The sequence below is a fragment of the Plecotus auritus genome (genome assembly GCF_963455305.1).
Source record: "Plecotus auritus genome assembly, chromosome: 6".
NCBI classification, from domain to species: domain Eukaryota; kingdom Metazoa; phylum Chordata; class Mammalia; order Chiroptera; family Vespertilionidae; genus Plecotus; species Plecotus auritus.
In genome coordinates, this window is record NC_137773.1 from 81,567,727 (window position 1) to 81,581,099 (window position 13,373).

The 13,373-nt window shown below is 46.4% G+C and overlaps 1 protein-coding gene and 1 long non-coding RNA gene across 2 annotated transcripts in view; one reads left to right on the forward strand and one right to left on the reverse strand.

Annotated features, from left to right (window-relative positions):
* Positions 1-6,206, reverse strand: part of EPHX2 (epoxide hydrolase 2) — a 65,339-nt gene extending 59,133 nt beyond the window's left edge. The window contains exon 1 of the mRNA XM_080675795.1: positions 5,969-6,206. Coding sequence (XP_080531921.1) covers positions 5,969-6,069 — 101 coding nt within the window. The 5' untranslated portion in view covers positions 6,070-6,206. The remainder of the gene's footprint in view (positions 1-5,968) is intronic.
* Positions 6,207-6,346: 140 nt separating this feature from the next.
* On the forward strand, positions 6,347-10,144 carry LOC308250795. Its single transcript, XR_013960870.1, has 4 exons — positions 6,347-6,469; positions 6,932-7,187; positions 8,802-8,973; positions 9,795-10,144. It is a non-coding gene; the product is annotated as an uncharacterized lncRNA (long non-coding RNA).
* Positions 10,145-13,373: the final 3,229 nt, after the last annotated feature.

The following is a 13,373-nucleotide window of genomic DNA, read 5'->3' on the forward strand; positions in this document are numbered from 1 at the left end:
AGTTGTGTAATTAAAACCCATATGTAGAAAGAAAAAAATATTTTTTAAGCCCAGAAGTGCAAAAAAAACCCTGCAAATCCAGAAACTGCCCTAGAAGCTCCTGGAAACATTCAATAAATATTTCTTAAAATAATACACAGGATAAGAATAAGTCCTAGTTCTAAATACTCTTTCTATATTTGCTGATCACTTGTTTCTTTTATTAAAAAAACAACAACTGAGCATTGCATATAGTAAAACATCTCAGAGTCTAAACTAGACAGTTTTGAAAGAAGACACTTTTTTCCTTCAAATTCTTTTTATTAATTACAGCCTACATTCAATATTATTTTGCATTAGTTTCTGGTATACAGCACAGTGGTCAGATAATCATACACTTCATAAAGTGTCCCCTGATATTTCCAGTACCCACCTGACACCATACATAGTTATTACAATGCTAGAGGCCCAGAGCATGAAATTCATGCATGGGAAGGGGGGCGGGGGGTGTCCCTCAGCCTGGCCTGCATCCTTTCGCAATCTGGGACCCCTTGTGGGATGTCAGGCCTAAACTGCCAGTTGGACATCCCTCTCGCAATCCGGGACACTGCATGCACCAGTGACCATACTTTTCATACAGGTGAAAGGCATCTTGCTGTTGTATGGCGAGCTACATTTTTTTTGCCCTGATTATAAAAAGTAGTACATAACATGATCCTTCTGAGGCAGTAGTACCATTTTCCCCATCTTATGGGTGGAAAAACTGAAGCAGAGAGAAGTTAAGTAATTGGCTTTGTCACACAGTTATAAGTGTCAGAATCAGGGCTGACGACAAAATGTGCAAGCCAGAGTCCATGCATGTCATCGCTGCATCATCCTGTTTTTTCAGTGTTAGAGTCGCCTTGCCAGGTTTTAATTTTTAAATCTAAGAGACTGTTTCCAATATATAGGGTAGGGTCCCTAGGCCTGGCTGGTGGTCAAGGCCATCTATGGGGCAACTGGCGGGCGGGGCAATCGGCGGGCAGGGCGATGGGGGGGTGTGTGATTGGCGCTGCCCACTGGCCGGCCTCGCCCTATTGATCGCCACCACCAGGTCGCCTCCCTCTCAGAGGGCAGCTCCTGCGTTGAGCGTCTGCCCCCTGGTAGTCAGTGCACGTCATAGAGACTGGTCATTCCACTGTTCAGTCGATTTGCATATTAGAGTTTTATTATATAGGATTATTGACTACATTCCCTATGCAGTACTTTATTTTTTTTTAACTATGTTTTCTTTTTTAAAAAAAAATATTTTTTTATTGATTTCAGAGAGGAAGGGAGAGGGAGAGATAGAAACATCAATGATGAGAGAGAATCATTAATTGGCTGCCTCCTGCCCACCCCAGACTAGGGGTGGAGCCCACAATCAGGGCATGTGCCCTTGGCCAGAATCGAACCTGGGAACCTTCAGTCTGCAGGCCAATGCTCTATCCACTGAGCCAAACCGGTTAGGGCCCTATGCGGTACTTTACATCCCTGTAACTATTTTGTGACTACCAATTTGTACTTCTTAACCCCTTCACATTTTTCACCTAATCCCCCAACCTCCCTCCCCTCTGGCAACCATTAATCTATTCTCTGGATCTCCATTTCAATTATGTTTGGTCCATTAAATTGTTCTTTAGATTACGCATATAAGTGAAATCGTATAGTATTTGTCTTTCTCTGAATGACTTAAGAATTTGACACTCTCACCATTTCTAGTGTTCAGTCCAGTGGCACCGGGCAGACCAGTGAGAAGGTATTAAATGAGGCACACATGTCAGACCTGGATCTCAGAGAACTGCCTCCTAGCTCCTCCAGATCATGTCAGCCTCAGCTGCTGAGGTAACCACCCTCTCTAGCAACCTAACCCTCAGAGGACCCTGGGCTGGATGACCACACTGAGAATGGAGCGTGCCCTTTCCTCCTTCCACTTTATGATGCTGGCCACCCTGGGTATTCAACAATCTCTGCAGTTCACACAGCCACTTAGTCCCCCATCACCTCGTCCAGGATCTTCAGCCCCGCCTCCCCTCATGGTTTCAGCACCAGGCTTATAGGCTTTCTTTGCCCTCCTCTGGGCCCTGCAACACAGGCTCATCTTCCATGCCAATGACCCTGCAAACTCCTGGCTCAAGGTCTTGTTTGCTTTAATTCCAACCTCCATCAGGCTTCACCCTCAGTCCACACTGCTCCACCTCCCAGCTGCCAAACCCTGGAATCTTACTGTGAGTAGCAGCCTCTTTCTTCTTACCAATGCACGTGATCCATCACCCCAACAATCAGCCAACTAGAGTTAGAACACCCATTATTTTATTCCCTTCCCACCCTATCTCAAAACTCCTCAGTCACCAGCTACCAAAGCAGGTACATGCTCAGTCTGACTTTATGTCACATTTCAGTGCAGGCCCATCAATTCCCCACTTCTCTCTCATGACTCCCTCCTCCAGCTACCCTAGAATACTCAGTGTTATTGTGCACATTCCATGCTTGTCACCTCCCAGCCTTGGCTCATGCTGTTCCCTCACCTGGAAAGTTCTCCTTTCACATCTCTCCCCATCACCGTCCTATCAGTCTTCTCAGGGTCTGCCTCCATTAAGGCTTTCTTGATTCTTCTGATCAGACCTAATCTCTCCCTTCCTTGAAACACCTAAGAACTTTGTGCTCTTATGGCACTGCCTTCATCTTGAACTTGGGCTATCTGTGGATGTCTGAGCTTTCATAACAGATGCCAAGCATGTTGAAATAGGCCCTTCAGGCCCACCTTCTGAATTAATGCCTTCATGATTCCTTCACAGACTCCATAGACCAACAAGGTCAAGGTCAGGCCTCTGACCTCCTGGAGTTAGCTAGCTTTGCTATGACCTGTTTGGTTTTTGGTTTGGTTTTGGTTTTGGTTTTTTTGTTTGTTTGTTTGTTTTTTGGGGGGGTTGGCTGCTGGGAACAATCCTAATCATGACCAGAGGGAATGCGTGACTCAGTACAACACTAGATAATGGAAACTGCCCAACAACCACTTGGCATATGCATGAGACTTTTGTATCAGGAACACAGCTGCCCACCCACCCTGCATGTTATCTAATTTAACACTCACAAACATGTCTAGGGGAGGGGGAGGGGAGTGAAAGGGGGCAAAGAAGGGGGTCAATGAGGGCCATCTGTAATAGTGTCAACAATAAAAAAATGTCTAGGGGAGATATTTTCTTATTTTAAGATTAAGACTAAGGTCTTAGATGAGTTGACTAAGACTAAAACAGGTAAATTAAGCTAGGTCACTCAATGGTAGGTGTTAGAACTGAGATTTTTGCGTTTTTTTTTTAATCCTCACCGGAGATATATTTATTAATTTTAGAGAGGAGAGAAACATTGATATCAGAGAAAAACATAGATAAGTTGCCTCCTGTACGCACCCTGATCGGGGATCAAACCAGAAACCTATGTATGCTCCCTGACTAGGAATCAAACCCACAAACTTTTTGGAATCAGATCCATGACCCTTCAGTGCACAGGATAATGCTCCAACCAACTGAGCCACCTGGCCGGGCCAGAACTGAGATGTTGAATCTGGGTCTGACTCAGAGACCATTGCTCTTTTAAATACTCCACGTTTGTAAACTTGTATACTTGTGACCTGTATCCTCACAAGTCACATTCATCCCCACATTGATGAGGTTACAGGCACAAACATACTTCATTGCTTATTCGCTTTTTATGCCTTTTTAAAAAAATCAAACTTATGCCCTAACCGGTTTGGCTCAGTGGATGGAGCGTCGGCCTGCGGACTCAAGGGTCCCAGGTTCGATTCCGGTCAGGGGCATGTACCTTGGTTGCGGGCACATCCCCAGTGGGGGGTGTGCAGGAGGCAGCTGATTGATGTTTCTCTCTCATCAATGTTTCTAACTCTCTCTCTCCCTTCCTCTCTGTAAAAAATCAATAAAATATATTTAAAAAAAAAATCAAACTTATCAGTCAAAAGGAAATAAAACAACTCTCTGGTTAAAACACTGTGGCTTCTGCCCTGGCCGCTGTGGCTCAGCTGGCTGGAGAATCACCCTGTGCACCGAAGGGTCATGGGTCTGATTCCAGTCAGGGCACATACCCAATCCCCGGTCGGGGCACGTACATCAGAGGCAACTGATTGATGTTTCTCTTTTGCATCGATGTTTCTCTCTCCTCTCTCTCTCACCCTTCCTCTCTCTCTAAAATCAACAGAAACATATCCTCAGGTGAGAGGTAAAAAACAAACACACACAAAAAAAAAAATACACCACACAAACAAACACTGTGGTTTTTAGGAAATAAGCTCACTGGCCCTCAGCTTCTCCTTCTATCAAATTATCTGAATGGACCAGTCTGGATCAGGGGTGGCTTTCCATTTCAGTACTTCAAACAGTAATTGCCTGGGATGTGCTTATTCTGATTTGGACTTTGTAGCCACCTTACTTTTGTTGACAACAAAGAACTATTGATAGGTTTACTGTTGATGTTGATATATTGATATCAATTTATAATTGATATACTCATTATTAATGCATTTCCTTACCCTCTACAGATTAACATCTTTCCCAGAATGGCCAAGGGGTTGGTAAGTCACAATGAACCAGAGAGGAAAGAATCCTAGACCGAGAGGCAGAAAACTTGGTTCCATAGACAATGTCTACCAGGGGTCCTCAAACTTTTTAAACAGGGGGCCAGTTCACTGTCCCTCAGACCGTTGGAGGGCCGGACTACAGTTTAAAAAAAACAACTATGAAGAAATTCCTATGCGCACTGCGGGCCCGGGACGAGTCGGCTGCTAAGCAGGACAGGCAGCAGCACCCAGCGGGCCGGATAAATGTCCTCGGCGGGCCGAATGTGGCCTGTGGGCCGTAGTTTGAGGACGCTGGGCCGTTCACCCCCTTGCCAAGCCTGTTTCCACATCTGCAAAAGTGAGGGTTGCTCTAGATTTTGCAACATCATTTAGCTTGGTGTGCTTGCAGACACCAGTCTTTTGGAAATCTTTATAAGGATAGCAGGTTAAAAGGCCCTGTTGGGCTTTGGTATCACAAGAATCAAGAATTCCATAGATGGAGCAGAACTCTCAAAGTTTCTACCCTACCCCTTATTCTTGCCAGTAGTTTAGAATTGGGGTGTTGCCAAGGTGACCTTTCTTTCTTTTTTGCCTTTTAAAATAAATATGCTTTCCTTTCCTCTGGCTGTAGGAGTAACATATGTTCATAAGTAGGAAAACTGGAAAATACAAAAAAGTAGAAAAATGAGGAAATCATTCATAATCCCACCTGGGATTAATAATCCCAGAGATATTTGGGGATATGTCTTCCAGACATTTTTCTACATGTAGCTTTTTTTCCATAGTTGAAACTACATTGTATAACTACCGTAGCTTGACATTTTGGTGAATCAGTTCTTTTCACTTATTAAACCTAACACATATTTTTCAATGTCACTGAAATATTATTCTGAAAGACAGGGTAGTGGTGCTGCATACTAGTTTGCCATTTCCCAATGATTAGGCTTTGAAGCTGTTTCTCTAGTTTGCTATTATAAGTAAAACTGCAAGGCACGGAACCTTTTTCTTTTCAAAATCTCAGGGCAGTTTGGGTTATTTTTTTGTTTTGTTTTGTTTGTTTTTCAATTTCTAAGATCCAGTCCATCACACAGAATCAGGCGGGCAGCAGGCAGCTCCGCGAATACTAGAAATTCCTCTCGCTTCAGGAAAAGCTTTCTCCCTATAGAGGGCAATTCTGGAGTCCTTGGAGAGGTTTAATTGCTTAACATTTGGAAAGACACTGTCTCTACTTACACATACTGGTTTAGAGCCTGGTAATTGTTTTAACTTCCTTTCGCGGGGCTCTCACACTACAGCGATCTGAACTGAGGGCTGGAAACCCCGAAAGGCAACTTCTAGGCCGGAATCCCGCCCCCTACGGCGGGGACTCACCAGCGCTCACCGGGCGTGGGGTGCCCTTACCTGGGCAATGCCAACTCCTCCTCGGCGCGGGCGAGGGCGCTCGAGACCGAAGGCAGCGCCAGGACCCCGTCCAAGTCGAACACGACCGCATGCAGCGCCATGGCGGCCCGAGCCTCAGCCTCCCCTGGGACACTCAGCGCTGAGAGGCTTCGCACAAAGTGTGGGCGCTTCTGGATCTGCAGACCGCGGGTTACTCCCAGATCCAGTCCCGCCTTGTCCCCTGCTCCAGCCCCGCCCCTGCCCTGGGATTGGTCAGACCCTCTCATCCTGCGCCCCGCCCCAGCCCCGCCCAGGTGCCCGTGTCCGCCCCGCCCCTGCCCTGGGATTGGTCAACTCCTCGCGAGGCCGTCCCATTGCTCCGGGCTCGCTCCTTGACCCGGTCTCCCAGGGTTCCTAGGATGTACCCGCGCCCTCACGGACTCAGTTTCCTCCGCTTCCAGGCACCTGGAGCCGGGGCTAGAATTGCACTTCTGGATGTAACACCTGTCGCCTAAAATTAAAGTAAAAAATACCCCCGCGCTCCCACAGTAACTCCTTGAAAAGGGAACATGCCGACCACTTAATGCGAACTTGCCAGAGTTTCACCAATGTGGGCAGCGCTGGAGAGAAGGGAGGCCTGAGGAAGAGCCTGGGGCCACGCACAGACCCTTTAAGTGTGTGTGTGTGTGTGTGTGTGTGTGTGTGTGTGTGTGTGTGTGTGTGTCTGGCCGGGTGGTTCAGTTGGTTGGAGCGTCGTTCTATACACCAAAAGGTGCCCTTGTAGGCGCAGGGACAATCCCTCCTCCCCTATCACCAGTTATCTCTTCTGAATCGACATTCCCATACTAACCGTAATGGATTGAATGTTTGTGTCCCTCCCCTCCCGCCCCCGCCCCTTTCTATGTTGAAGTCCTAATCCCAGTTGGGCTGATATTTGCAGATGGGCCATTTATTTATTACATTTACTACATTTATTTCTCACAGTTCTGGAGTCTGGGAAGTCCAAGATCAAGGTGCTGGCCAGAAAGGTTTCATTCTGAAGTCTCTTCTCTTCGCATGTATGTAACCACCATTTCACTGTGGGCTCATATGACCTCTTTGTGAACCAACAGGCAAGACAGCAAGTTCTCTGGTGACTCTTCTTGTAAGGACATTAATTCCATCAGGAGGGAACTACCCTTAAGACCTCACTTTACCCTATGTGCAAACACTCTCACCTGAAGGATTTATCACATACCAGGTAAGCCAACTTCCTTCATTTCCCATCATAACTACCCCTCCTTGCAGGGTCAGGTCCCCACATGTCCCAGAAAGCAGGTTCCAGGGACAAACTTGGGAGGAGACACAAACACACCCCAAACTCCTCATTATGTCCACGATCTGGTAAACATGCATGGAAATGGATTCTTAAAGTATAGACCAAGGACAGAAAGTTGAAATAAGATCTGGTGACTGATGGGGATGTGTTTTTGAGAGATTTTGGTTTAGTCCACAAGTTTGAACAGCTGGTGGGGGGTGGGGGTTGTATTGGTCAGGATTCTCCAGGAGATAGATATGTATGATGAGGTTTATTTTAGGAATTGGCTCACATGGTTATGGAGGTTGAGAAGTCCCGTGATCTGCTGTCTGCAAGCTGGGGAACCAGGAAAGACAGTAGAACCAGGACTCACTCATAGCCCAAGGCCTGAGAATTTGGGGTGGGAGCCAATGCTGTAAGCCTCGGTCTGTGACCAAAAGCCTGAGAAACAGGAGCACTGGTGTCCAAACGGAGAGAAAATGGAGGTTCCAGCCCAAGCAGAAGGAGTGAATTCATCCTTCCTGCACCATTTTGCTCTATTCAGGCCCTCCCAAAATTGGATGGTGCCCACCTCATTGTCAAGGAAGTTCTTCTTTACTCAGTCTACTGATTCAAATGGTAACCTCTTCCAGAGACACTCCCACAGACACACCTAGAAAGAATGTGAGGTTGTTTTTTTCCCCAGCTATCTGGGCATCCTTAAGACCAGTCAAGTTGACACGTAAAATGAATCATCACAGGGTGGTAACTAACAGTCTGTTCCATTTGTAGTCTGTGCAAAGTGACAATGAGTACAGCAAAATGGAAGACTTGGGGAAATAAAGGTGTTTTAAATGTATGACCTGCTACTTTCCTCCTCATATGAGAAAACTCATGAGATACTCCCTTCTCCAAGGCCTTGGAAAATACAACGGTGTGGGAAGACTATCATCTTGATTACTTATGGGGGGTGGGGAGGTATGGGAAGTGGTTTGGACTGAGATTTGAGTTAAGGAAACTTTTCAGTACGTGATACATCTTCATCAGTCTTGGGATAAAATAATAAATAAAATCAATACCATGTCTTTGGGAGAGTCACAAGGATTAAGAACAACCTCATAGACCAAAACAATGCGGCAGAGATGGCAATGTTGGTTACCACCACTCTACCTAAGATGGAAGGATTTTGTAGAATGTCAGTGGATTGTTGTAAACTGAAGTCCGTGTCTCCAATGACAGATGCTGATCCCAATGTGATCCCTAGGCTGCCACCACCAAATGCCCACCTCCCCAGCAGCAGTGACAAATCCTGAGCTCCAAATAAGGTCCCTGAGGCCTGGGGCTCAAATTATTCCTCCGGTGGAAAGCTGATTACATTGAACCCCTTCCATGATAGAGGGGGCAACAACTTGTCTTTTGTAGAATAGATGCCGCTTCTGGAGAATGGGTGGAGGGAGAAGCTATAAAGACTAACTCTAACTTAATGATCTTTTACAACAATGAGGGCTGTTTCTGCCTCTATTTCTTTCTTTACTTTGTTAATTTGTGTTATTTTCTGCCCTCCCCATTCCTTTACAGGCAGTGTGCTTTTGATAAACTTCACAATTTACTCCATGGGAAACACACTTTCAAGGTGACAATGTGCCAGGAGTGGAGCAAGAATGGGCATTGCCCAGAGAGGCTAGAATGAAGCTGGATGGAGTCACTGATGAGGCTTATGGGTTAGGATGAGCACTTTCATTTCTATGAGGTACGGTTGCCTTGTGTTAGTGTTCTAACTGTGTCTTCCTAGACTCGGTATTTGCCTGCTTGACATCCATTACTCACAGAGCCAAGCGAATGGCCAGGGTTGTTTATGTCTCCCCTGTGATGCAGCTTTTATGGGCATACAGAAATTACGTTACAAATCCTCCAACCAATCCTGATCAACATCCCCAACCACCTCCTTTGTCTCCCTCTCACACACCAAACCAATATTTGCTCTGCTCTAAATCACCCCAGGACCAGGTACCAGACAACTAGAGATCATCTTAATGCTCACAGCTTGCCAACATTATTCAAACTATCCACTCCTAAGCGGCTTACCCTGTTCTTCTCCATGTCTTTCCTACAGAAACTCTGATAAATACCCTGGGCCATGCTTTCTTCTTTGCCCTTTCTGCCCTTGGCTGGCCCTGGTGCTTCCCCATGTGACCCTGTATAGTGTACCATGACTCCTGCTTCTAGGGACCTGTGACAATAATTTTTTCATGGCAATCATTCTGCCGTCTGCATGTCTTACCATACTTGATTAAACCAATTCTGGATACAGATTTTAGAACAGTAAAGTGTCATCATTTTTATCAAAGTGTAACGATGAAGACTTGGGTATGCCTTGATGTTAGGAACCGTAGAGTTAGGTTTGGAGGAGCTTCCCAGCATTTGAACTTCTTTTAAATATCTTGGGGATGTCCCCACCATGAAGGTTCCACATAGAAGCTCAAAACACCAGATCCTGCTTCCTCAGCCTTCCTTCCATCTAACTCATGGGCACATGATTAATCAGATGTGTCTGTCCTGGCCTTTGTACAGGGAGCTAGTGACATGAGGAAGGAGGGACAGAGGAGGATTAATTCTGGCAGCAGTGTAGCAGCAGCAGCAGGAATGGCTGGTTCCCAGGCACAGCAGCGACAGCAGCACCAGCGACAGTACAAGGCTTTGCATCCAGGTCTGCGGCTGCAGGGTCCACCGTGCAGGTGGTGGTCGTGATTTTGGCTTCAGTCTGGCTGATATTTCCCTGCTCTCACCTGTGCCCCAAGCAGGTTCTCCAGATTTCTAAGTGTTTCTGTGAACTACCCATCATCCTTGGATAAAGTCATTGGCTGCTTAAAAGTAAATCACTAGGCTTTTATTGCTTATAATAAAAAACCCTGATTAATTCAGTCTATGATTATTTTCTTTCTTTCCTCATTTCTGTCTTTCTCTTTTCCTTATTTCATTCCTTTCTTCCTTCCTCTCCTGTCTTCCTGTCTTTATCTCTGGAGAATGTATGTATTAAATACTTATATAATATTAAATAAACACACACACACACCATATATATATATATATATATACACATATATATACATGTATATACATATATATACATATATATACATATACATACATATATATATGTATATATGTATATGTATGTATATGTATATGTATGTATATGTATGTATATGTACTAGAGGCCCGGTGCACAAAATTTGTGCACAGAGGGGGGTTCCTCAGCCTGGCCTGCACCCTCTCCAATCCGGGACCCCACAGATTGGGCCTAAACCAGCAGTCAAACATCCCTCTTGCAATCCAGGACCGCTGGCTGCTAACCGCTCACCTGCCTGCCTGCCTGATTGCCCCTAACCCCTCTGACTGCCAGTCTGATCGCCCCTACCTTGCCCCTCTGCCGGCTTGATCATCCCTAACTGCCTCTGCCTCGACCCCCAGTTTGGCCTCCCTCTATGGGAGGCTCCCTGGTAAATCAGGGGAAGGGACCACCCCCATTACCCCACTGCTGTGCCACTGCCAGCCTGAGCCTCAGCCCTTCTCAGCCACCCACAGCTGCCTGAGCCTCGACCCTCGCAGCTGCTGCATCTTTGTCTGGAAGGACATCCGGAAGATATCCACTCTAATTAGCATATTACCCTTTTATTAGTATAGATGTGGGGACCATTACAACCATGCAGAACTTAAAGAAAACACATAGCCCTGGCCAGTTTGGCTTAATGGAGAGAGCATCGGCAGTGGACTGAAGGGCCCCAGGTTTGATTCTGGTCAGGGGCACATGCCTGGGTTGCAGGTTTGGTCCCCAGTAGGGGGCCTGTGGGAGGCAGCTGATCAGTGATTCTTATCATTGATGTTTCTGTCTCTCTCTCCCTCTCCTTTTCTCTCTGAAATCAATAAAAAAATATTTTTTAAAAAAGAAAATACATGATCTTCACTTTGGGCTTTGTCATTTTACAATATCCTTTGTGCAGTATTTAACTTCCCTCAACTTTCCTTTACCCACCCTTAAAATGCAATCTATTTTGGGGAAGATGGTCAGGAAAGTGATTCTAGTGGGTAGAAGTTTTTTTGGAGGGAATGGGGTCATGAAAATATTTAAAAATTGAGCATGGTGATGGTTGTACCACACTGAATTTACTTTAAAAAACCAGTTTCTTGTACACTTTAGGTGACATGTACAGTATATGAATTATATCTCAACAAAGCTGTTCTTTTATTTCTTTTTAAATAAAGACCAGTCTTATAATCAATTGCAGGTGTTTTCAGAGGCCCCCCAGGATTTGCTTATCGTGTCCCAAACCACGGCTGCGACTCCCAGTTGCCTCCAGTTCTGGTGGATCTGGATGGTGTGGTTTGCAAAGGAGAAGGTGGCAAGAGGCTTGTGGAATTTCTGCTACCCCATTCCCGTGGTCTCCTCATAGGGCACCAGGGCCATTCCCACTGTGCCAGCTCTCTGCTTCCTTTAACCTGTTGGGCAAAAGAATCTTGCCTGCTCTGGCCAGAAAGTGCATTCTCTCTCAGGTGGGCCGAATGCTTTTTTTAAGGTCGTTTTATGGATTCAAAAGAATAAATAGAGATGTGGAAAGCTTTTGTCGAATTCCTTTTACATGGTTCTTCCAGTCTCGTGGGAAGTGAGCTGTGGCTCTGAATTCATCCCAAAGGGTGTCTTTGGGCAAAAGCACCCAGAACGGCACCACTCCTGCAGGATGCCCTACTCACTTCGCTGTCAGGACTCAGGGGGGCTTGAGGGTGAGTGAGGCGGTGGTGCCAGCACAGGACCTGGGAGAAGGTAGCACTTTCTACACTGCCCAGGCCACATGGACTACAGCTGCACCTGCCGAGGTGGGCAGGGTGTGTTTCTGCTGTTTTGTTTTGGTCTGGCCTCCACCCCATCAGCCCTGACCCGTGCCTGCACTGAGACTGTGAACAGTTCGATGATCCTACTTTTTTAGTGGACGGTGGATGCACTCCCACCTCCCGGAGACTGGCAGACACTGGAGGCTTCTGAGTTGCTCGCGGGGAGAGCGCAGCCCTAGGTCCAGAACAGACTCAGGCATCATTGGCTAGGAGGCCTAGGGGCTGCCAGCGATTTGAAGGCCGGCCATGCCCCCAATCGCGGCAGGGGTCCCCTCTGGGGTGCTGGCAGGCCTGGGCTAGGGGCCGCCAGCGGTTTGAAAGCTGGCCACGTCCCTGATCCAGGCGGGGGTCCCCTCATGGTGGCCGTTCCTCCTGCTTCCTCAGCTGCCTAGCCTGCTGTTCGGTCATCCGTCCAGTCATTTTGGTCATTACAGCCCCTGGCTTTTTATATATTAGGACACACACACACACACACACACACACACACACACACACACACACACACTGGAGGCCTGGTGCACAAATTCGTACATGGATGGGGTCCAGCTGGCCCGCCCTGATGGGAGTTCATCGGGCTGGGCTGTGGGGCGGGGGGGCGGCTGATCGGGACCCGGATCAAGCTGGTTGGCTGCCGCAGTGCATGTCATAGCCACCTGTTGTTCTGGTCATTCTGCCGTTCCGGTCGCTGAACTTTAATATATGTAGATATATACCAAGATTAAAGTAAATATGGTAAAATACTAACATTTGTTAATTATGGGTAATGGGAATATGGGTATTTTATCATTTTTTGGTATTTTAAGTACTTTAATTTTCTCAAAAGATAATATTAGCAATCACATACACATGTGTAAATGTATACAGAGAGAGTGTTATTCCACTATTCCAACCCTTTTATTCATACTAACTCATTGACTCTTCATAACAAACATCCTCCTGTTACATATGAGGGAAATGAGGCACCAAAAGCTTAAGAGACCTGCCCCAAATCACAGAGCTTTTAAGGAGCAGAGCCAGAAACCAATCCCTGGCAGTCATGTCCGAGGCTGCCCTTTGCTTTAACAAAATAAGGGATGAAATATCAAGTAGCTTAAGGGGGAGGCAGAAGTCAAAGAGTGTTTTCAGGATGGAGGATGAACTTATTTATGGGCTGAGGGGAAGGAACAAGCAGGAGGGGGAGGTGAAGACCTGAGAATACTTGGGGACAGTTAATAGATGGGACACTATCAAGACCACAGGTGCTAACTTTGCCTGCACGGGAGG